The 26,446-nt window shown below is 37.7% G+C and overlaps 1 protein-coding gene across 2 annotated transcripts in view; it reads left to right on the top strand.

Annotated features, from left to right (window-relative positions):
• Positions 1–26,446, top strand: part of RSPO2 (R-spondin 2) — a 258,597-nt gene that overhangs the window by 118,549 nt on the left and 113,602 nt on the right. For both annotated transcript variants that reach the window (XM_027849992.1, XM_027849993.1), the window contains one exon: positions 7,553–7,741. In XM_027849992.1, the coding sequence (XP_027705793.1) occupies positions 7,553–7,741 (189 nt within the window). The remainder of the gene's footprint in view (positions 1–7,552; positions 7,742–26,446) is intronic.

Here is a 26,446-nt window from a genome sequence, read left to right as displayed (position 1 = left end):
CAATAGAATTATATCCTACTTCATTCAGAGTACTATGTTTCTGTTGTCACGATCTAAGACAGCAGCCAAAGCAGCTAATATCAAGTCACACAGTTGATGACCCATTGAGCTTGTGCTATGTACTATGTATTTTGCATGTGAATTGCTGCATATTCGTGTCTCCTCAATTTTATTAATTATGCAGTTGAATTTTTGAACATAAGACTTTTTACATTTACCTCTGTTTAAATTTCATTTCCTGAGTTTTTTTTTTTTTTTGGTTTTGCCTTCTTTTTTTCTCTTTTTTGATCCTGATTTGTCATGTAGTGTATGCTGTCTCTCTCAACTTCTTGTCATTAGCAAATCTGATAAGCATACTATCTTGGCCTTCATGTAAGTAATTGGTTAAAACATATCAAAGAGGAAAGAGCCAATAAAAGATAAGGCCTCTGATTCTTCAATTGGCATGTCTGAAAATTTAGGAAAATTTTCTGAGGATCACAGGATTTTGTAGTTAGGAAGACAATTGCTTTTTATATTTGAGAACTTTTACTTAAGGTTATCCTCTTTATTTCCATTATTATTCATACTTTTTACTATGAAGTGGGATTTCTGGTAATATAGAACTCCTGGATTAATTCTTTGAACTGAAAGTCATTGTAGGCTCAGCTTCAATTCCCAATGACTGGTATTCTGGCTGCTCTGTCGTTACATTATGTGACTGCATAGGCAAGTCCTTTTAAATTCTGTTTTTAGCTGATAGAACTAATGTTGGAATTTGAGGGATATTGATAGAGCCTTTGAGGATCTCTAGTTGAACACGAGGTCAGTATCATAGCCAGGGAAATCCTTTTTTGTTCTGCAAAGCAGTACATGAAAGAACATTATTACTACCAGAATGAAAGAAAGACACGGTTCCAGTCTGTCTTTCTGCATTTGACATTTAAAATCTCTCTCTTGTCATGAAATAGTTTCTGGCTACTTGGATAAATCCATGGTTTGTAGGCATTACTCACACTTCCTAGGGATTGTTAAATTTTTTTGGAAAAGCTGTTCTTAGTGGAAATGACATGTGGATGTTGACTTTCCTATTGAAATAATCCTATATTTTGGGTTGAGAATTTTAATCTAGTCTAAATGCAGTACTTGTATTGATTTATTTAACATTCAAGTGATTGGTAGTCACCTTGAGAGAAACAGGGAAGTTAGGTAGAGGAGTGAGTTTGAGTGGAAGATAATTTCATTTAGTACATAGTGAGTTTTAAATGTCTGTGGGACATTTAGGTGGAGATGTCCAGCAGGCAATTGGTCACATGGGGTTGTAGCTGGAGACTGATGAAGACTATGTATGTAGATTTGTGCTGACTTTGGTCTGTGGTGGAGAGATCCTTATTTTCATACTTTTTCATTGATGCTACTGCTGAAATGCTTCCACCATTTTCTGTATCTCTCATCCATGTTGCTCTATATATCCTTCACAGAGGGTCCTCTCAACAGGCTTAGTGCCTTCTTTGAAAGCTTTTGACATCACAAGTACCCACAGAGGATATTCAGACTGCCTATCAGTCACCCTTACTCTTTTAAAATAAGAATTCATTTTTATTGTGAACTTAATAATTAGCATACTTCCCACTTTTTGACGGAGAAGTAAGAAGACATAGAATAAGATTCTCAGATGTGGTTCATGTGTTGATTGATTTTGATGGATTATGATAATAGCTATTATATAATATATATAATAAAGCTATTATAATAATAGTTATAATAATAGCTAGCATTTATATAGTGCTGTAAAGTTTGCAAAGTGATTTAGAAATATAATTTAATTTTTAAATCAAATTTTGATTAAATTTTGGCTGAGTATCACAAATGAAAATGAATCAGCTGATTCCCCAGAAGTTGAGAAAAGAAAAAACATGTATGCATATATGTATACATGTATGCATATATGTATATATCTGAATATTGCTTAGCATTAATTTTAGTGGTTATAGACCTACCATTAATGTCACCTACTCTATGTAGACTTCTCTGATCCTCCACCCCCTAATCCTAAACATAAATTATTCCTTTCTCCTGTAAGCTCGGTTAACATAGTGATGCTTTTTTTTGTGACTATCATGTATTTCCACACTTTAATTTGTATTACCTTTGTTTGGGTAGAGATATTATACTGTAGTGGCAGATTTATTCTCTTTGAGGGCAAGGAATGCATCATTCATATTTTGTATTTCTCTCCACCCCTGCCATGCCCCAAGCACCTTGCTTACATTAGTCCTTCAGAGAGAGTTCAATAAATGTCTTTTGAATTGGGTGCAGGAATTTTACCTATAAGGATGGTATATCCACAGAATCTTATGTAAGGAACTCTGTGTTCCCTCTTCTCTTCACTCTTTCCCTTCTGGTTTTTCCTTATGAAAATAAAATCATTGGTTTTAGATTTACAAAGTTCCTTCCAACTCTGAAATTCCTTTTTTTTTTTTTTTTTGGCTAGGCAATGGGGTTAAGTGACTCTCCCAGGGTCACACAGCTAGTAAGTGTTATGTGTCTGAGGCCGGATTTGAACTCAGGTCCTCCTGAATCCAAGGCCGGTGCTGTATCCACTGTGCCACCTAGCTGCCCCCCAACTCTGAAATTCTTTTCCCTATGTTCTTCATGCTTTATTTGTGGTCACGCTTAGAATAATGCTGAATGGCATTGATATTAATCCATATAATTATTATGTTGAAATATATTTCAATTATAAATACTCATTGTGCCATTTTGACTGGCTTTTATATTGTTAGGACAAAGAGATTCATGAAAAAAGTTCAAAATTCTATCTAGCATTAGGAACGAAAAAAATGAACTCAATTTCTAAGTTCCAAAAGATTATCACATGTTATAATAAATCATTTTTAACTTTTTTCACCATTCCATGTAATTTATTGTGGTTTCTCATAACCATATTTAATTCCTTTGCCCTTTTAGTGGTCTGACTGTTTCTATGCAGTAAGATAGACAATCTTTAGCACTTTTTTTGGACAGATATGGCAAATGGATGATGAATTGGACTCAGAGTTGAACAGGTGGGCAGAGAAGGCTGGATTGCTTTTAAAGAATTGCAAAATATTTTTAGTGACTTCCAAAGCTTATCTCTGAAACAATGCCCCTTCTTTTCCTCCTCTGTCCCCTTTTAAACACATCAGTAATATTTTAGTGATATGACTGTAAGTTTATGATGTTATGATCACCAGTGAATTGAATCTTAGAGTCACCTAAATGTCCATGGAGGAGTATATGATATACATAAATAATCTGCAAAAGGTTAAACATGAGGAGCTATTTAGGAGAAGTAATATAAAGGAATATAATCAGATAAATGTATGAGTGAGTACTGGGTGGGTCAGTCACTTAGTTGACAGCAAGGTTTAACAGATGTTTCTATGCTCAAGACAGTATAAGGAAGGGCCTAAGATATTGGGTGGAATCCCAGTGATGAGCCTATGGGAGGAATGGATGAAAGTGATATATGACAAGTAGCCATGGAAGGAGTATAGTCTACATCCTTGGAGGCAATATGTGCATGTATGAGATCAGCAGTCCTTTTGCTTACTAGAATTTAGTTCTTCACAGGACAGAGCATGCCATCATCTCTTAATCTGAAATGATTAGTTTCACCAGCTGTTATCAAGCATTTATAAAGCATTTACCATGTACCTGGCACCATACTAAGCAATGGGGATACAAAGAAAGGCAAAAGACAGTTCCTACTCTTAAGAAGCCCATAGTCTAATGGGTGTGACAAGATTAAAACAACTATCTACATACTATATACAGGATCAGATGAAGGTAATCATTAAAATTCTGTAACAGGAATATATTGAAACAATTGCCCAAGGTCATTGAGAGGTTTTTAAAAGTGGTTATTGAGATGGTGAGGGCAGCGAGGTAGCACAATGGATAGAGTGCCAGGCCTGGAGTCAGGAAGACCTGATTTCAAATCTGCATTCAGATGCTTACTAACTACGTGACCCTAGGCAAGTAACCTAACCCTGTTTGCCTCAGTTTCCTCATCTATAAAATTATCTCAAGAAAGAAATGGCAAACCCCTTCAGTATCTTTGCCAAGAAAACCCCAAATGGAGTCATGAAGAGTCGTACGTGATTGATGCAATTGAACAACAACAATTAAGATGGTGATCAGACTAATATACTAATTTTTCTTAGGTACAGTTTGAAATTTTGAAGCCAAACCTTCAGAGAAGGCAGTCTTCTTTATATAAGTCTTCTGTATATAATCTTTGTTACTAGTTATAGTGTAACTATGCTTGCCTTTTCTATCCTTAAAACTACGAGTCAAACTTGATCATTTCTAGTCTGACTTCATTAAGTTACACCATGATGTGTATTTATTTATTTATTTATTCATTAAATTTTTATGGTAATTTTATTTATTTATTTTTTGTTTTTAATATTTACTTCCACAAGATTTAAATTCCAGATTTTCACCCCATCTTGCCCCTCCCCCACCCCAAGATGCAATGCATTCTAAATACCCCTTCCCCTTGTCTGTCTTCCCTTCTATCTCTCCCCCACTTTTCTTATCCCCTTCCCCTTCAATTTTCCTGTTGGGCAGGATGGATTTCTGTACCCCATTTCCTGTATTTCTTATTTCTCAGTTGCATGTGAAAACATTTTTTTAAACATGTGTTTTTAAAACTTTGGGTTCCAAATTTTCTCCCTTCCTCCCTCCCCACCCACCCTCATTGATAAGGCAAGCAACTAAATGTAGGTTATATATGTGCAGTTTTGCAAAACACTTCCATAGCAGACATGCGGTGAAAAACTAATTCTATTTCCCTTAATCCTATCCCACCCACCCATTTATTCTATTCTTTCTTTTGACTCTGTCCCTCCTCAGAAGTATTTGCTTCTGATTACTCCCTTTCCCAATCTGCCTTCCTCTCTATCATTCCCCTACTCTCTTGTCCCCTTCCCCTATTTTCCTGTAGGGTAAGGCAGATTTCCACACCCAATTGAGTGTGTGTTATTCCCTCCTTAAGTCAAATCCTATGAGAATAAGATTCACTCATTCCCTCTCACCTTCCCCATTTCCCTTTCACTGTAAGAGCCTTTTCTTTTCTGTTTTTTTTGTGGGATAATTTACCTTGTTCTACCTCTCCCTTTCTCCTTTTCCTAGTATATTCCTATCTCACCCCTTAATTTTATTCTTCAGATATGACCCCTTCATTTTCAACTCACCCTGTGCCCTCTATCTATCTATCCATCTATCTATCCATCTATCTATCTATCTATACATATATATATACACATATAATTTTTTCCCTCCAAGTACCCTAATTCTGACAAAGGTCTCATGAGTTACAAATATCATCTTTCCATGCAGGAATGTAAACAGTTCAATCTTAATAAATCTCTTATGATTTTCTCTTTCCTGTTTACCTCTTCATGTTCCACTTGAGTCTTGTATTTGAAAATCAAATTATCTATTCAGCTCTGGTCTTTTCATCAAAAATGCTTGAAAGTCCTCTATTTCACTGAATGACCATTTTTTTCCCCTGCAGGATTATACTCAGTTTTGCTGGGTAGGTGATTCTTGGTTGTAATCCTATCTCCTTTGCTCTCCGGAATATTGTATTCCATGCCCCGCGGTCCCTTAATGTAGAAGCAGCTAAATCTTGTGTTATCCTGATTGTGTTTCCACAATAGTTGAATTGTTTCTTTCTGGCTGCTTGTAATATTTTCTCCTTGACCTGGGAACTCTGGAATTTGGCTACAATATCCCTAGGAGTTTTCCTTTGGGGATCTCTTTCAGGAGGAGATAGGTGGATTCTTTCCATTTCTATTTTGCCCTCTAGTTCTAAAATATCAGGACAGTTTTCCTTGATCATTTCTTGAAAGATGATGTCTAGGATCTTTTTTTGATCATGGCTTTCAGATAGTCCAATAATTTTCAAATTCTCTCTCCTGGATCTATTTTCCAGGTCAGTTGTTTTTCCAATGAAATATTTCACATTGTTTTCTAATTTTTCATTCTTTTGGATTTCTTTTACAGTGTCTTGATTTCTCAAAAAGTCACTAGCTTCCAATTGCTCTATTCTAATTTTTAAGGAAGTATTTTCTTCAGTAATCTTTTGGACTTCCTTTTCCATTTGGCCAGTTTTGCTTTTCAGGGCATTCTTCTCCTCATTGGCTTTTTGGACCTCTTTTGCCATTTGGGTTAGGCTATTTTTTAAGGTGTTATTTTCTTCATATTTTTTTGGGTCTCCTTTAGCAAGCTGTTGACTTGTTTTTCATGATTTTTTGCATCACTCTCAGTTTTTCTTCTACTTGTCTTACTTGCTTGTCAAAATCTCTTTTGAGCTCTTCCAAGGCCTGGGACTGATTCATGTTCTTCTTGGAGGCTTTGGATGTAGGAGCTTTGGCTTTGTTGTCTTCTTCTGGTTGTATGTTTTGATCTTCTTTGTCACCAAAGTAAGATAATATAGTCTGACTCTTTTTGTGCTGCTTACTTATGATCCAGGCCAATTATTAGAGTTTTAAACTCTTTGTTAAGGTAAAAGTCTGCTTCCAATGTGAAGAGTGTACTGTCCCAAGCTTCGGGGGTTTGTACAACTGTTTTCAGAGATACTTCTAGGGACCTGTAAATTTTCAGTTCTTCCAAGGTGGTATATTAAGGGGTGAGGTGTTTCCTCTCCATGGCCACAACAAGCTCCACCGTTCCAGCCTTCCTCCTTGCCCAAGGACCGCCCCTCAGAACTGTGACCCAGATCTAAGCACCTGTAAAGCAAGAGATTCCTGCCTCAGCACTGACAAAGAGTTCCCTGCAATCCCCCTCTGATCAGTCACTTGATTCCCCCTCAGTCTGTGGGCCAGAAGCTCAGGAAAAAGCCACAGCCCCCTTGGGCTGCGCTTGAGACTTCTCCCGGGCCACGCTGGAGGCTTGTGGCTGATACCTAGCTCCTCTTTCACCGCAGTCACAGACTTTTCCCACTGACCTTCTAAGTTGTCTTTGGCATTCAGGGATTGAGAAGTCTGGAAACCGCCACAGCTGCCTGTGATTCAGTCCTTTGAGGCCTGCTCCAGGGTCGCTGCGGCCTGTGCACCCACGCCAAACTGCGCTCCTCTCCCCACCTGGTGTGATATACCTTTCTGATCAACCATGCAGGCTCTCTTTGGCTGGAAATTTGTTTCACTCTGTCTTTTTGTGGGTTCTGCTGCTTTAGAATTTGTTTAGAGCCATTTTTTTAGGTATTTGGAGGGCTTTGGGAGAGAGCTCAAGACAGTCACTGCTTTCCCTCTGCCATCTTGGCTTTGCCCCCCCCCCCATGGTATGTATTTAGAATTAATGTTAGAATTAGAATAAATTTAGAATTAATGTTAACTTGAAATGCTGTATGCATTATTGTTGGTGTTAGAATGTATAAAGAATACATTCTAATTAAAAAGTTTTAATCCTTGCCCCATCTTATCACTAAGGCCTGTCCCTTCCCCCCCTACATCTCTGCCTCTTCCTAAGACTCCTAACTTTTCAAAATGGTACATCTTACTTCTTTGTTTTTGTTTTGCAGCTAGCTACATATCAAATCCAATTTGCAAAGGTTGTTTGTCTTGTTCAAAGGATAATGGATGCAGCAGGTGCCAACAAAAGCTATTCTTCTTTCTTCGAAGAGAAGGAATGAGGCAATATGGAGAGTGCTTACATTCATGCCCATCAGGGTATTATGGACATAGAGCACCAGACATGAACAGATGTGCAAGTGAGCATTTAAATTATTTTCTTGTTTTTTAAAAACTAATGTGAGCAGTAATTAACATTAAATTGGTATATCAGTATGTCTTAATAGAGTGTACCAATATTTTAACTTACCATATATAACAAAAAGTTAGTAATATCTGTGTACTATTATCTTTGTGAGTGATAAAGGTTTACTTTGTGGTAAATGAATGAAATAAGCGTAATAAAAATTGGTTTAGCATAGGTAGGAGGCAATTTGAGATCTAAGAAGAGGAAAGAGTGGTAATTCAGTCAACCAACAAGAATACTAAGCATTTACTTTATTTTAGGCATTGTGCTAAGTGCTGGAGATTTAAAGACAAAAATAATTTTTACCCTCTAAGAGTTTGCATTCCAGTTGGGGAGACAATATGTGTTGTACATATAAAGGTACACTCAGAACACACAAAGCAAATAAAAGATAACCTTGAAGAGGAACATACCTGCAGCTGGTGTGTACAGAAAAGGTTTCATGCAGAAGTCAGCGTTTGAATTTAATCTTACAGGAGACCAGGGATTCCAGGAGGTACAAATGAGGAAGATATGTATTCCAGGTATGGAGTAGCTAGTGCAAAACTATGAAGGCTGGACAGTGGTGTGTTGTGTGTGAGCAACATACGTTGGGTCAGTATCAGTGTATGGTAGATCATATAGAGGTGTAGGAATGTGTAAGAAAGCTAAAAGCTAGAATGAGGCTAAGTTGTGAAGAACTTTAAATACCAATGCAGTTTACATTTGATCTATAGGTAATAGGGAGCTATTAAAATTTATGAAGTGAGGAAGAGGGCATAACATGGTCAGACTTTTCCTTTAAGAAAATCACATTGTCGGCTATGTGAAAGATGAATTTTAGAAGGAGAAGACTTAAGGTATAGGAACAAATGAGGAAGCTATTGCAGTAGTCTAAGTAAGAAGTGAGGAGGGCTTGACTTAGTGGAGTGAGAAAAGGCTAATGTTGAGGAATGATTATAACTAGAAGGTTGTATGAGAATGGCAGCATAATTACTCATCCTTTACAAAAATCAGTGCCTTTAAATTTCTGGGAAATTAAGTTGATACTACCTGTGTGACTTGGGGAAAGTCCCTTAACCTCCATGTGCCTAATCTTTCTCATCTATAAATTGAGTCAATTGGGCTAATTACCTCTGATGATCCCTTCCAGCTCTAGGTTGTTGATCCTAGGAATAGCTAGAGAAATCCAATACTCTAAGTGGAATGTCTAGAGTTGGTTTAATTTCTGTAAATCTTGTTAATATAAAGTATATACTTTGAAATATTGTTAATTTGAACTAGTCAGCTTAACAGGTCCGAATAGAATGCCCTATTTGTGGGAACTAAATCCATTTTGGGCATTTCTACCTTGACAAAGAGACTGTTCTAAATTCCTGCCTGTCAGTCTTACAAGTGCACACTCTTGGAGGTTGGTGCACAGTAATAAAAAAAAAAAAACCAAAAAACCAAAAACACTCCTAGTCAGGAAAGTAGGAATCAAATCCTGGCTCTACCACACTGTAGTTGTGATTTTAGACAATTTCCTTAACCTTTCTGGGCCTGGGCTTCCTCCTCTGTAAAATGAGGGAGTTGCAATAAATGATCTCTTAAGTTCCGTTCCCACTTGAAAGCTGATTCTATCATGGTAGAAGTCCCTATTCAGGGTCCCTATTCAGATGGTCCAGCTGTGATTAGTTTGGTAATGCTGCCGAAGTAGACTATGAGCAGGGCCCTCTTCAGGAAAACCTTACCATAGACAAGGTTTCACATGCACTTTTAAAAATGAAGACTTTATTTGGAGAAGTTATTTACAGAAAGAAAGAAAGAGAAAAAAAGAAGGAAAGAGGAAGTAGGGTGAGGATTCTGTGAGCCAGCCTTATGAAGTGGATACACAAATATTAACTCCTTTGCTTTGCTATAGTTATGCTTGTAGTAAATCAATGAAACCCAAGGTTCTTTTCTATTGACCTGAGGTAAATTTGCTTGTCTTGAGCAAGAGGAATGGTTAGTAACAAGACTGTTTTAAGCCAATGTATAAAATGATAGCTATTTGCTAGTTTTCTTAAGATTCTTTGATTTGCCCAAGTTCTTCACAAATCTGTATTGACTGTTCATCATGGATAATCTGCTTGTATTGAATAGACATTCTCATTCCAAATCAGAAGTTGGAGTGGTCAGAAAATAATAGTAATGGCTAATGTGTGTACGGTACTTTAAGGTTTGCAAAGTGCTTTGCATAGATTGTCTTAATTCATTATCTGTCATTTTTAAGTCATAGTGTGTGTTTATGAAACACACTGTCTCTGTGAATGTGTTAACACTAGCTTCCAGCAGAGCTCTGGTGAGAAAGCTCAAATTTGCCTACCTATCTGTAGCTAGGAGGTAGAGCAACCTTAAAAATCAGTGGAGACGTAGGGCCCTAATACTTCCTAGGTACAAGACATTAGGTATCATCAAAGTTCTGAGCCTCAGTTTCCTCATCTGTAAAAAAGGAGTAACAGTATCTGTATAGGACTGTTATGAAGATCAAATGACACAAAATATGTAAAGTATTTTGTAAATCTTAACATCCTATGTAAATGTCATCTTTTATTATAGCACAGAAAATAGGGATATAAAGTTGAGGAAGAATCCCATGGAAAGAAGAGGTGGATGGATGGATGAAGACCAATTAACAAGTCTTATAACAAATGTGTCAGAAGTCACTCAAAGTCTCTGACACTTCAGTCTCAAGTGTAAAATGAGGGTTTGGATCATATGACCTAAAAGCTCATTTCCAACTTTAAATCTATGGTCCTATGATCTTTCTATTTACACTTTAGTTTTTAAAGGTAACAGTTTAAACTGTTGATCAGAGGCATCATTGTGTGGAGTGTTGACTTAGCTTGGTTTCTTGGTGTGAAATTCAAGTTTGTTGAAATTCAAATATGCTTATAAATCCTCTGCCTTCTACAGGAATTTATTAAACATCTGAGTGTATTTATTTATGGTCATGAATGGCCCAAACTCTTAGCTACCCCTGCCATGGACATTAGCTGGCAACTGAACTTTAGCCATCACACACACATACACATACACACACACACACACACACACACCTTTCTAAAATTGTAAGGAATTTTAAAAGTTAGCTCTTTTGGATTCACTTGGAGTATTTTTTTTTTAATCAGCAAAATGATTTCAAGCCCTCCTGTAGAAAGAATGGGCCTAAATCAGTGCTACTGGTTTTTGATATCAAAGATGACTTATTAGAGTTAGCTTATTTCTAGTGTTTGTTTGTGACAAATGCTTCAGGTCTATGATTTAGAGCCAGAAGAGACCTTACTGTCAATGTAGTACAACTCAAGTCATGTTACATATGAGGAACATCAGGCCCATAGAGGTCAGGTGACTCACACAGTGTCACAGAGCAATGAAAGAGCGAGTCAGTGTTTGGACCTGGATCTTCTGAATCAAAAGCCAGTGTGTTTTCTTCTGCTCTACAGCTGATGTCTCTTATGGGTTCATTTTGTAAAATCCCTTAAATCTAAAATACACTGAAACATTTCTATTTGGGGGGGTGGGTTTTTTGATAAAACTTTTGGAATACATTGATATGTAAGCATAATTCTCTAGTGGCCTGTGATATTTTGATTGGAAGTTCAGAGACCTGGGTTTGAACCCCAGCTCTGCCACCAATAGCTATTTAACCTTGAGCAAAATAAGCTCGCCTGGTCCCTGTTTCCTTATCTGTAAAACTTAGAGTTTTCAGCTTCCAAAATGATTTTCAACAAACTCTCAAATCAAAACTGTACTTTGAGTACATAACTGATTACCAGCTGTTGGTGCAAGTGGTATGGCATGGATAGAACTTAGGAATTTCTAACTAGAGTATTGCTATTCCAGCCCACCCAATTTAATAATAATAATAATCCCACTTAAATGGCAAAAACATCCCTCTAAAATAGCTAAGCATAAAATGACAGTAACAAGGAAACCATTTAGATCCTTTTCAAGAAAAAAAAGTTTAAGGAAGAGTTTCCTATCTTGATGTTTAAATGTCTTTAAAAACAAAGCAAACAAAACCAGACACAATTCATCCTGAACCTTAAATTAGAATAAAAAGCCTTTCTTGGTAGCTTGTTCTGTCTTCACCCAGTTCTCAACATTAAAATGTGTCAGGGTTCCAGGGTCAAGAATAGATCATTCGTAGACTGTAGCCAATTGTGTAATCTTGAGTAAATTGCTTAATCTCTGCAGGCCTCAACTTCATTTATAAAACATGAAAGCCTTGAGCCTAGATGCTCTCTTCCCACCTCCCTCATTTTTACCTCCACATAATCCTTGATTCTCTGAACTTTTCTCGGTCTCAGCCACTCATAGTCAGTTTATCTCATTAGGCTGTTTGAGTTAATTGAAGCAAGGAAGCTAGCGTGGTTTTCCAGCATTCCCTGTCAATTAGCAAGATCCATGGTGGAACTCTGTTCCCCTTCTATGTCTTACCTGTGTGCCACTGTCTATGTTGAGTGTCTCTGCTTCCTTTCCTAACACTCTATTCTTCAACCTTCTGCAATCTGACTTTGTAATTCAATTGAAACTGTTCTCTCCAAAGTTACTAATGATCTCTAATTGCCAAATCTAATGGTCTTTTCCCAATCCTCATCATTCTTTATTTCTTTGTAGCATTTGAAACTGTTGACAGCTCTCTACTTCTGGACATTCTCTGGTCTCCGGGAGTCCATGACAAGCCCTCCTCCTACCTGTTTGACTACTTTCTCATTTCCCATTGCTGGATTTTTACTTTTATCAAACTCCTTAACTGTGATTGTACTCCAAAGCTTGGTTCTGAGACCTTTTCTCTTTTTGGTCTATACTCTCTCGCTTGGTGATCTTATTAGCTTCCATGGTTTCAATTATTATTACTCTGCAGCTGACTTCTGGATCTAGAAGTCCATCTTTTTTTTTTTTTTTTTTTTTTGCTGAACTTGAGTCCCATATCACACACTGTCTATTGTGTATCTTGAGATGGATTTTCCTTGGATGTTGCATAATAACGTAGGTCAAAAAAATAATTCCTCTGTCTTTCCCTCCAACTTTGCCCCTACTGCAAACTTCCCTGTTACTATGGAGGGCAACACCATTCCATCCCACCTCCAGTCACCTAGGCTTCCCCTACTTAGTGTCATCCTTACCTCATCACCCTTAATCATCTTATTATTACTCACTTTATTATTTCTATCTTTATATTACCTTGTGTCTCTGTCCCCTTCTTTCTTTTTGCAGAGCTATCAACATGTTCAGGGCCTTGCCACCTTAATATTGAAATCGGTCTTTTCCTGATTGGTCTCCCTTCCTAAGGTCTCTTTACTATTCTGCTTCATATTCCCCATAGCTGTCATTTTCCTAAAGTGCAGGTCTGACTATGTTTCAGACCCTATCCCATAACTCCAACCCCAGTTCACAAAAGTAAAATATCTCCCTATCAGCCCTAGGATATAATGTAAACTTTATATGGTATTCAAAGCTCATTGCCTTCCTGTCTTGCCAGGTGTCTGACATTCTCCTCTCCATTCACTTTATGGTCCAGTCATAGAGACTTTTTTTCTTTTGGCTGTTCTTGCATCTTTCTTGTTTGTGGCTTTGCTCTGGCTTTCCCCCATGCTTGATATCCTTTCCCATGATATCTCTGCTTCTTAAAATCCCTCGCTTCCTTTAAAACTGAGCTCAGACACTTTCTCCTACCAAAGGCTTTTCCTGGTCACCCCAGCATATTGCATGGATCTTGTACAACAGTGGTGTCAGACTTGACACTAAACTGTACATGAGGATCCAGGTGGGCCGCTTATTGACTTAGAAAACCATATGTATTTATACATTTTTTCTTTCAATTACTACATCACCCATTAAAATCAGTTAGGAACTACATTTTAATCTGGTTCAGGCCACCCTAAGGAGTGTTGTGAGCATTTGACACCTCTGGAATAATGTATATGCACACACACATATATGTATACATGTATGGTATGCATAGGAATATATGCTATATGTATACATGTACAAACATGTGTATGTATAAACCCATCTATACATACATACACATACATGTATATACATACATATGTATATATTTTCTCTCCCATTGGAAAATAAATTTCATGATGGCAGAAGCACTTTTGCTTTTTTCTTTGTATTCTTGATTCTTTGCACAAGTGGCATATAAATGCTACTCAGTTGTTAACTTCTTATGCTAGCCTAAAAAATTATAGCACATATTATTACTGAGGAACCTAGTGAAGATGATATACCATGGTCTCAATGGGATAAATGTGTTCTGGGTTGTTATTCTGGATTCTGGGCAGTACTTTATGGCAGCCTCTGGCTCTGAAGTCAAAGGGCAGTAAGATTTTGTTTGTCATGGGGATGGGTTTCCTGGATCCTGGTGATGCGTGAGATGGCCTGCGTATATAGGACTATCCTGTGGTCATTAAATTATTAGTTTTGTTAATGGAGGCTTTATAGAAGAAGGTAACTCATTGTCTTTTCCTTCTCACACTCCTCTCTTCTGAACTTCCCTATTTCTATGGAGGAAAGGACCACCCTTGCAAGTCATCCAGGCTTGGTGTCTTCCTCAACTCTTCAATTGCACTCATCTCACATACCAGGTCTATTTTCTACCTTCACATCTCTTTTACATGTACTCTTTTTTCTACGCACAGCTGCCACCCTGGTGTAGGCCCTCATTATCTCACATTCATACGAAAGCAGTAGCTTTTGTCTCTCTGACTCTACTCCCTCCCCAATTCATTTCATTCCTTTGGAGAGCTGCCAAAGTGATCTTAAACCACAGACCCTTCAGCTCAACAAACTCCAGCAGATCCCTATTACTTACCTCCTGGATCAAATATAGGTTCCTCTGTTTGTCTTTTAAAGTCCTTTGTTACCTAGACCCTTTTTCCCTTTTTAGTCTCCTACTTTACTGCCCTACCTGTATACTACAGTCCAGTGATAGTGGCACTCTTGCTGTTTTGTACACACAACACTTCATTTCCTGACTCTGTACCTTTTCCATTGTTGTCTCCCATTCCTGAAGTGCTCTTCATTCTTACCTGTGCTTTCTGTCTTCTTTCAAGCCTTGGCTCACACCCTACCTTACGTAAGAGTCCTTTCTTGGTTTCCTCTAGTGTTTTCCCTCTGAGGTTACTTCTCATTTACATTGTGTGTATTTTATAGGTACATAATTAATTGTATGCTGCTTCTCACTAGAATGTGAGCTCCTTTAGGGTCAGGAGTGAGTTCTTCAAATGACCAAACATTTATTAAACTCATCTTATTAATTTATATAAATTTATTTATTTATTAAGCAAATTTTCTGTGCCAGATGCTGTGCTGAGTACTGGGGTTGCACAGCAAGGCAATCAGTTCTCTGCCCTCAAGGAGCCCACAGTCTAAGGGGGAGAAAACTGCAAACTGCTATCTTCAAACAAGTTATACTGTTATCCTGATTTGTATCCCCAGAGCTAGGCACAGGTCTTGGCATGTAGTAAGTACTTAATGTTTGTTGACTGACTGGCTATTATTAATGTCCCTCTTCAATATGTCCCCTTTGCTCCCTTAGTCATTTGCTCTTTACAAGCCTAAAGGGAAAAGCAGTATAGTGTCTTGGGAAGATGTGAACAATTAACATACTAAATGGAGAGAGTTCACCTTATCAGAATAATTAAAAAAAGCCTTTTTACCATCGATGGGGGAGGGGAGAGCAGAATACTGAACCTGATACCAAAGCCAAACAGAAGAATGTTCAGGCAGGTTGTTGCTCAACGTGGAAAAGTGTTTTGGCAGAATTTTCTTATTTGAGCTTAATTATTTTTTGCTATTCTTAGAGTCATAAAATTTTCGAGCCAGGTGGGACTTAGTGGACATCTGGGCTGTGCCCAAGTCCTTTGGGCATTTTTATAATAGGGAAATATGATTATTTGTGTCAACGGCTCCTTGGAGCTTGTCTACTAACAACAAGGATATGATTGAAACTATTGGCAATGCTAATAATGAAGGAAATAGCACACCTAAATATAACAATTTCCTAGGCTTAAAAAATAGTGACATACCTCACAGCTTGTCGGGCTTTTAGAATATTTCTAGTCAGTGAATCCTAAGTCAGTGATCCTTTTAGGAGATATGGAGATAGGGTTTACTGAGATTTAAAAATAACTTAGTTAAGCTTTAGTTGGGAAAGTAGTATGGTATAATTAGAGTGCTCTAGTCAGACCACATGGATCAAGTCCCATCTTACTACTTGTATAAACAGACAAGTCACAGCCTATCTGAGGTTGTTTCTTTTCCTGAAAAAATAGGAAAAAAAAAGTTGCCCTATTTACCAAGAATAATTGTTAGGGAAGTGCCTTGTAAATTATAAAGCACTATGTAAGTGCATGCTTATGTTGTTAATTTTAAAGTAATATTCATTTACATGAAATGTGGATGTGTTACTAAGGAACAAATATGAACAAACATCACATCCCCTGTGACTCTAATAAATGAACTGTATAAAACGTATGAGTTGTACGTTATACATTAGAATGAGCTATATTGAGAAGTCTTCAAGCAAAGTCTGGATGAGCAATTATTGAGTGTGAGGTTTCCTCCAACTCAGAAATTCTTCGATTCTGTGAAGTATATTGAAGGGCTTGTAATGGCTTAAATATGTCATTTTGGTAAAATTTGTTCATCTCCCAAGAGTAAGTTATTGGGTACCGACTCTTTTCACTGGAAAGGTAGTATGGGGTATTAGATTGGAGGTATGGCCTTGGATTCAGGAGGATTCTGAGTTCAAGTCTTGCCTGTGACACATTTTTTTGACTATAAATCAGTCTTTTAATATCTCCGTGCCCAAAGTAATTCTTTAAGATAGCTATTGTGGTTTTCATCTGAGTTGGAGGGGGCTGCGGAAATTTCTTTATCAGTCAAATCACAGGTCTACACCAAAATGACAATAACAAACCTTCTTTACTAATTGTAGGTATGTATGTGTCAGGGTACAAGTGGAGAAGACAACAGAAGTGTATGATACCTTTACTTTTAGGGAGCTTACATTATCCTTGGGAAGACAAGACAGGCACACTTGAAAGAATTATTGAACAAATTATTTAAGGTGGGAAAGTGTTCTATGTTGAATTGTACCATATAGATGTTGGAAAATAGAATATATGACATCTCATAAGTCATCTAGTTGGTGCTTAAAAATCCTGAATGAAGGGAAACTTACCACTTTTTAAGGCAGCTCATTCCATATTGGATAGCTTTAGTCGGTAAGTTTTTCCTGACACCATGCCTGAATTTTTCTGTAATATGCAGTTTACTGGGTACCATATTTTGTCTAGTCTAAGGTCTCATTGTTTTTGTTTTATTTTCAGTGTAACACTGCTGATTCAACTTGGCAATTCACTTATATCCCTATGTCTTCAAATTAATTCTTGTCGGATTGCATCTTTCCCTGTCTTGTATTTGCATGATTGATTAAGAGCAAACAAACAAATAAACAACTGTAGGTTTGATGTTGTAGGAAATTATGGTTGTCTCTACTAAAATTCATTCATTAAATTCTATCCATTGTTGACATCTGTTAAGCTTATAATTCTGTCATCCAACATGTTATCCCTCCCAACTTCAGGTCATCCATCAACTTGATAAGGATGCTATCAAATCATTCTACTGACCCTTACTACCTGTGTACTCTTAGACAAATCACTTACCTACCTCCCTTTCTCCTGAATCAAAAATCACAGAATTTGAAAAGTGAAAAGAACCTTAGTGGCTGTCTAATCTAGAGTGTACATGAAGGGAATCCCCTGTATAACATGCCCAGTAAGTGTTCCTTTGAGGCAGAGAAACCAATTAGAAGGTTACTTTGAGTCCTAGTAAGAAGTGATTAGGGCATGAATTAGGTGATGGCTGTATGAAAGGTGAGGTATATGTGAGAAATGTGGAGAAATAAATTACAAAATTGGACACCTGATTGGATATGTGGGGTGAGAGAAAGGGTTTGAGGGTGGTTAAGAGGTTGTAATCCTAGGTGATTGGAAGGATGATGGTACCCTCAACAGTAAAAGAGAAGCGGGCAAGAAGGGTTGGCTAGGGAGAAAATGAAGAGTTCTACTTTGGACGTGTTAAGTTAGAGATGTCTACCCACCTGACTACTCATATAAAGTATTTTTTTTTGCTAGATCTTTATCCAAGTAGCACCTGTTCACTAGGGTGGTGAAGGAACTCAAATCTGTATCATGAAGATTGGTTAAAAGAACTGAACGTGGTTGGTATGGTGAAGATGACCCAAGGGAGGGACACATAATATATCTTTTAAGGTGTTTGAAAGTATAGGAGGAGGGATTATCTTTGTGTTATTTGTTCACAGAAGACAAAATTAGGAGTAATGGCTGGGTGTTGAAAAGAAGAAAATTTAGTCTTCATGTGAGCCTGATAATTGAATTCATGGGAGCTGAGATTACAAAGTGGGAGATTATGTAGTAAAAAGAGAGGGTCCAGGACAGAGTCTTGGGAGTGGACCCACAGTTAGTAGCCATGATACAGTTGAAGATTCAACAGAGGAGACCAAGTAGTGGTCAGACATCTAAAAGGATAATGAAGAAGAGAACAGTGTCATGAAAACCCAGAAATGAAAGTATTTAGGAGAAGGTGCTCAAGTGTTTCAGAGAGATCAAGGAGATTTAGAAAAGACCATTAGACTTAACAATTAATAATGTTATTATTAATAGCTAGCGTTTTTATAGCAATTTAAGGTTTGCAAAGCAGCTTACATATATAATCTTATTTCATGGTTACAACAACCGTGGGAGGTAAATGCTATATTATCCCCACTTTTAAAGATGAGCAACCTAAACTAGCAATTAAATGACCTGTCCAGTGTCACACAGTCAAGAAGTGTGAGTCAGGATTTGAATTCAGATCTTCCAGATTTTCGGTTCAGTGCTCTATTCACTATACCAGTGGTAATTTTAGAGAGGATAGTCATATTTGAATGATGAAATTGAAGCCATATTGAAGAAGGTTTTACAGGTAAGAGAAGTGGAGGAACTTAGTGTAAATAACTTTTCCAGGGAGTTTCCGATTCAACCTCTAACCTGCTTCACTAATTCAGACTCCTCCAAATCAACTACACAATGTCCTTCTTTGCCTTATGTAGCTCGAAGCCTCTCTTCTACCACTCATTTCATTACAGCCAGTTTTCACAGAAGCCAGACAGAGAAGTTCTCAATTGTCAAATGATGGGGTTGGTCTGGATGGTCTCTAAGCTTCCTTCGTCCTCTAAGTCAGTTCTTCATTGTTTACCAGGATAGATCCCTAGGGTGTACCACTGTCAACCTCCTCCCATTTGACTTAGATTCAGGGTTTGCTGCTAAATGTTGAACCACCAGCTCTCTGGGGAGAGGGGTTAGGTCTGCAACACACACTTTTAAGTTTGAACTGCATTACGCACATTTTCTCCATCACTTTCTTCAGTCTAGACAATCAACAAAACAACAGATCGAGCCCTGATTAGTAGCATCTGCTAGTTCCCAAGGGGTAAATATTCACACTGAAAATTCCACAAACTGTACATAATCCCAGCCAGCTTTAGCACAATGCTGCTTAAGTTCATTAAAGGCTATTACTATGGGCCAGACATTGAACCAGATCTGAATCCATCTAAGTGCTATGTCCCATTAGGGTCATGGATTTGGAGCTGGAAAGGAACTTGGAGGCCATCTAGTCTAACTCCATGTTTCATGGAGGAAGCAGAGGCCTAAGGAGGTGACGTGACTTGCATATTAACCCATTGAAGGGCAAGTGGCAAAGCAAGGATTTGATCTTCTAACCCCAGATCTGTTCTATAGTTTTCTGTCCTGTTCAAAATGGATGTTTTGAGAGACTTAAAAAAAATAAAATGCCTTAGTGTCCATCATTCCTGATCTACCAGTACGATAGTTGTGTTATTATTTTTAAAAAGGGGAGGGGAGAGAAAGGCAGAACCAAGATGGTAAGAAGTAGTGAAGTAAACACCCACACCCCCCAAAAATAGCATCAACAACAGCTCCTCTAAATAAATCTAGAAAGTGCATCATAATAAATCCTGATGGGGAAACCCAGAAAAAGTTATGGTGAGTCATTTGTCCAGCTCAATTTGGTACGGGGAGACAGGTTTGTAAACAGGGTCAGGACAGGAGGTCATTGCATGTAGAGTATGCAGGGAGAGTTTGTGCACCAGGATATGAAGAAAAACCAGATTTGTGCAAGGGCATTTCAATGCAGATAGGTGTCTACTGGCAGCTCTGTCACCCACTGGGTCACAGATCCAGGGAAGGGAACCTGTACAACAGGGAGAGAGACCCTGGATGGTGTATTAAAAAAGGAGGAAATTCAGAAGCCAGCTGCAGAGCAGACCCCAAGCCAGAGCATGGTCTCACTTCCAGCATCTAACTCAGCCTGCAGAGAAATAACCAAGACAGGAACCTCAGACCAAATAAGAGCCTACAGTTTCATGACTCTGAGCCAACACAGCTTCCCAGCTGACTGAGAGGGACGGAGTCCAGGAGGAGTCTTTTGCTCAGACCTAAACTCAAGTCAGGAACTTTCAGAATGCAGGCCAGGAGAGCAACCATCAACTCTTTGCTGATTGGATCAGCCTACGTTGAGAACACTAAAAGCTTTGAAGGGCCCCAGCTTGTCCCCGAGATTCTGAAATAATGGCACACTTAATATTCCAAGAAAGCAGCAATAGGACAATTCTGGACCTTCCCCCTAGAAGTGTGATGGAACCTAACCCTAATATCATGTTTGAAATAAGGAAGCAGGCTGGAATAATGGGTAAACAAAATAAAAACCTGCAGAGACTCTTAAGACATAAAGAAAGAAAGAAAGAAAATTGACTCCAAATCACGTACAAGCAATGCCTTAGAAAAAAACACAACTTGGGCACAAACTCAAGTAGAATTCTTGGAAGCAATAATGCAAGACTTTGAGAAAGAACTTTAAAATGTTTTTATAAATGACATAGCACTTGAGGGGAAAAATGGAAAAGAAGTGAGAGTTATGGAAGAAATAATTGGAAAGGGAATTAGTTTGGCACAAGAGATACAAAATCTTACCCAAGCAACAAATCCTCTGAAAATTATAAGGTACCAAATAGAGGCCATGAGGCAACAAGACATATTAATACAAAGTCAAAATGAGGCTGAGAAATATAAAATATCTCATAGCAAAAGAAAAAACATTTACCTGGAAAACAAAGGAGAAAAAAGTTAAGAATCATTGGACTAACTATCATGACCAAAAAAAGAGCCTAGTCATACTATTTCAAGAAATCTTAAAAGAAAAGTTTCCAGATTTCTTAGAACCAGAGGGCACATTGGAAATAGAAAAAAAAAACCACCAGTCATCTTGTGAAAGAAACCCCAAAATAAAAACTTCCAGGAACATCATAGACAAATCCAAAGCTTCCAGGTCAAAGAAAAAATGCCCTAAGCAGCCAGATTTGAAAGAGCCACAATTGGGATCACTCATAATTTAGCAGGCATTGTTATGAAGGAGCAGGGAACCTGGAATATGATATTCTAGAAAATGTAGGATATTTGTTTACAGAGAAAATAACTTAGCCAAACTGAGTATAATGCTACAGGAGGAAAAAGGATTTTTAATGAAATAGAGGACCTCCAAGCATACCTAATGAAAAGACCAGAGCTGGGGAGAAATTTTGAAGTTCAAACACAGGAGTAAAAAGAAACATAAGAAGGTAAACATGAATGAACAACAATTAAGGATGAAATAAGGATAAATTGCTTAAGTTAAAATATTAGCTGATAATACATGTGTCTCTTCTGAACGTTATCATCATCATCAGGGTTTATAGAAAGAGTCCAATTATACAAAGCCAAGGAATGATTTTGTTATGTCTTGATAATCTCTAGAAAATAATGGAGGGGGAAGAAGAACACACTGGATGAGGTGAAAGGGAGGGAAAGGAAGGCTAAGTGAAATTGTCTGACATTATCAGAGATGCTCAAGTAGACAACTATACAAATAAGTAGGAAGGAGGTAGGGTGAGTGGCTAACATTTGAACATCACTTAATAAGGAAATAGGAGGGGAAGAGGAGGAGTGGAATTAGAGGAGGGTAGATTAAGGGAGGGCTTAGTCCTAAGCAAAACAAACTCTGGTTAGGGATGCACAAAAATATTTATAGCTCTTTGTGAGGAAGCAAAAAATGGAAGTTTGAGAGTATGCTTCAACAGGAAAATAACTTCATATTTTTTTCTGTGAAACTATATATGAGCTGTGTTTACCAACATGGTTTAAAAATGAATCAAGATCTAGGATGCCACAATTACCCCTCCAGTGGAAGTTATCAGGAATATTGGAGAGGTTTTAATGTATTTTTCCATTTGCTCTTGAACATATGATCAATATGAAGTAAGCATACTAAAAAGTAATAATTACTTCTACGTTTCATTGAAAGAGTTGGCTTATTTGCATTATTTTTTTTTAACAATTGGAATAATTGTTCAAATATTTAAGAGCATTATTCTGCTGATTAGTTCAGAAAGCCTCATCTTTTAATTCTTGTTCTTCTTGGTCAAAACATCATCCATATCAGTTAGAGATCTGTGATTGTTAGTATGAGAAATACAGATTGCACCCCCTTGCTCACTTAGTCTTACAGTTCCCTGAGGCTGAGTGGTTAGGTGATTTGCCTACTGTCTCTAAACTAGTAAGTGTTAAAGATTTCATTGGAAGCAAGGTTTTCCTGATTCCACCTAACCCACAACACTATACCACATTGCCTACCTAGTCTAATCTCCAGTATTCTGAATTCATGATATTCACAAGTTCAGTAGTTCCCAGATTTTGACTGTAATTTAATTGAGTCCCGGGTTCTATGACATCTATGCATTCTAAAGGCAGACATCCCTTATATTGTTCCCCCTCCTCCTTTTTCTTCTCTTTTCTTTCTTCCTTTCTTTTTCTTTTTTTTACCATAAGATTAGAAATTGATGTTGGCCTTATACAAAGCAAGTATTTTCTGGCTGTATGGTGGCATTTGGCTTTAAAGCAATTCTGTGATTTTTTTGTCTGTTTCTTTTTTTCCTCCTACCCTCCCCTGTCTTGTTACTTAGGAATTAGAGTGTTAAGGGAATTGGAGCTATTTTGAAGGTGAAAGAAGGAAGGTATTCCATAGCTAAATGCTATAGCCCACAATCCCACATACTTATTGATTTCTTGCCAGAAGATTTGTTTGGCCACAATGTTGCATTGTAGTCTCGTCCCTTGTAAAATGTTGCTTTTCTGGATTTAAACAATTTCTCCTTTGTTTTATACCACAGGTTCACTTGGAACTTAAGCCAGGTCTATGAGATGACCCAGGGTAATATGCAACAGAGAACCCAATATTTTCCCTCCTGTATGGCTAGGCAGACTACCCCAATCCCTTCATCCCCTATCCCCCCTCCCCACTTTGTATCTTCACTATCCTTGGCAGTGATGATTGCCTTCAAATGAGATATTTGCAAAATGCATAGCCCAGATAGTGAAACATAAAGGTGTTTAAAATATCTTTTCCTCTCCACTTCTACCAAGAAGTTGACAATAATGTGATGTGGTTGTTTGTAATGCTCTGGAGCTATTCCTGCTCCCTTTAAATGCAAAAAAGAAAAAAAAGGACAGACTAAAATTCAGATGGGAGATACATTATGAGAAGGAGTTTTGAAATTTGATGCATGAATACACATTTTGCAAAATCACAGAATTTGAAAGTTAGAAGGAATTTCCTTAGTTTTTTAATCTAATGGATGAATGGAGGGAATCCCTACTATAACACACCCAAGAAGTAGCATAAGGTGGAGGAGAGTGAGAATGGATACAGAAGAGGAACCTGCCACCTTTCTGCTTTTGGATAGCTACAGTGGTTTTGAAGGTTTCCTGACATTAAGCCTAAATTGACTCCATTGCAACATCCACCCATCGTTCATGGAGCCAAACAGAATACTTCCACGTGACACCCTTCATATACTTAATGATAAATATCATGTACCCTGAGTGTTCTCTTCTTTGGGCTATACATGCCCAACTGATTCCCATATGTCACGAACTTAAGGCCCTTTGACTACTTTGGTTGCCCTTCCCTGAACACTTTACAGTTGATTTGGTGTTCTTAAACCATGACAGCTAGAACTTAACACAGTACTCCAAATGAGAATTGGAAATGGCAGATTACAGTGGGGCTATCACTTCTCTAATTATACAAGCCATGCCTGTCTTAATACAACCCAAGATGGCATTACTTTTTTTTTTTTTTTGGGCTAACTGATGTATCTCACTGCTGAAACTGCCAGATCTTTTTCAGAACAACCATTGTCTAACTTTAATATTTGTGAAGTTGATTTTTTGTGTTTAAAACTTGAAATTTATATTTTTATATTTCCTGAATTATATCTTGTCAGTGTCAGCCCAGTGCTGTCAAGATGATTTGTATACTGACTCTGTAATCCACAAAGTTAGATATTCCTTCCAGTTTTAGACCATCAGCAAATTTGATGATCAGGCCATTTTTGCCCCTATTCAAAACATTGATCGATTCCCAAGGATCTAGATTCCCTAGCATGGATTCCCTAGGATCCTCCACTGGCAACCTCCTGCCCCATTGACATTGAACTAGTATTATCAACAATTACTTTTGAGTCCATCCATCTATCCAGCATCATCTACTCCACATCTCTCCATATGCTCAACAAGAAGAGTGTAAAATACTTTACCAAAAACTTTGCTAAAATATATTAAACTATGTTCACAGCATTCTACTAATTTAGTAAACCTGTCAAAAAGAGAAATAAAGGTATTCTGTCATGACTGACCTGTTCTTGATGAAGTCATGTTGGCTTTTGGAAATAATTTCTTCCCTTTCTAGATGTTCATCAACAATCTCTTTAATAATCCATTTTATAATTTTCTCAGGAATTTAACAGAAACTGGCCTATAGTATAAAGTTTCTACTCCTTTCTCTTTTTGGAAAATTTGAGGGAAAAATTGTCTTTTTCCAATCTTGTGATACTACTTCCATTTTCCTTTCCATCGGAGTCAGCTAGGTGGCTCAGTGAATAGAACATTGGATTTGGAATAGGGAAGAACTGAGTTTAGATGAGGCCTCAGACACTTGTACCTTGTGACCCTGGGCAAGTCACTTTACCGCCACCAGCCTCAGTTTCTTCAACTGTAAAGTGGGAGAATAATAGCACCTTCCTCCCAGGGTTATTGTGAAGATAAAATGAGATGTTTGTCAAGTGCTTCGCACAGTGCCTGCCATGTAGTAGGCACTTAATAAGTGCGTGTTTCCTTCCCGCCTTCCTTTCAAATTATGTTATGACTCACAGTGGCTCTGCAATTACATCTGTCTTATCTCCCAGAAACTTAGGATGTAGTTCTTCTGGGGCAAGCAACTTGAATTCATCAAGTTCAGCTAGGTGTTCTCTTACTATTCCTTATGTATCTTGAGCCTTAACTCCCTGGTAGTCATTTTTGGTCTGTCACTTCCAGTATAAAGGTCAAGCAAATGGAGGCAAAATCAAGATTTTGCAGCTCTGCTTTGCTCAGTTGTTAGTTGTCCTAATCTCATCCATCACCAACAAAGGGCCTATCTCTGCTTGGAGACTCCTTTTTTTTTTTTCTCTCAACATAACTTTAACAGATCTCCCCTCCTTACTAACCTTAGTTCTCTTCATAGTCCTCAGCTCATTCTGAGTTCAAGTGCTTTCAACTACTCTTTTTTTGGTGGCAGATAGAGAGCTCCAGCAGATGTGTAGATAATTGAAGTCTGGCATTACTACTTTATTGCACCTCTGTCCCAGGCTTGTAGTCTGTTTGCCAAACTCCTCATCCATTTCTTCTTTTTGTCCAGGTTGTCTCTAGTGTACTCCAATTGTAAAATAATTTCTGTTTCTTCTCCATAATGCTTACTCTGGTTGCTGTATTTCCTCCTTTGTTCAAAAACATTTAAAAATTATTTTTATCATAGACATAATGTTTTTATCTGATTATAGCTCATTATCCTGATCCCACCACCATAGAAACAAGGGTGGTGGGTGTATTCTTCAGCCTCCAGGCCTGTAATTGTAACAAGAAAGGACATCTAACTTTATTGCTTGTGAAAAAGCTTTTGAGTGTGTATTGCTTGAATCTGTGAGGCATAAAGCCAGTGTTCAGTGTGTGTGTCTTTGGCTGTTGGGTGTTGAGCTCATGCTATTCTATGAGCCTTAATGTCTCTTCAGATTATTTTGTGTGGGTGGGCAAGACATAAATACTTAAACATCTCAGTAAAGCTACTAGGAAAGACATTACAAGTCTGAGTCTGGCAAACCAGTTAACTATTGCAAGAAAAGGGGGAAGGGGTTTGAGAGTTTTGGATAGTTTGTCTCTAATTCTCTTTTTTTCAAGGACAAAGGAAATTAAAGGAGTACAAGAATGAGCTCTGGAGAGATGTAAAAATATCTGAAATACAACGACCTGTACTACCTACTGAAGAGTTTTATGAAATGATAAATGATTCCTTGTGTGGGGCAGGGCTTTGAATTTCTCTCTGCCTCTGATTGGCTTTCCAGGTTCTGTCTGTTTTTCACTCAGTTTGTATAGATTAGCTTTGGGTTTATCTGCAAACTGAGTAGTCCATGGTTTAGGTAATA

The sequence above is a fragment of the Vombatus ursinus genome, unplaced genomic scaffold (genome assembly GCF_900497805.2).
Source record: "Vombatus ursinus unplaced genomic scaffold, bare-nosed wombat genome assembly UNPS02008961.1, whole genome shotgun sequence".
In the NCBI taxonomy this organism is placed as follows: domain Eukaryota; kingdom Metazoa; phylum Chordata; class Mammalia; order Diprotodontia; family Vombatidae; genus Vombatus; species Vombatus ursinus.
The sequence above is the reverse complement of the archived record's forward strand: the minus strand, read 5'-3'. Positions and strand labels throughout refer to the sequence as shown.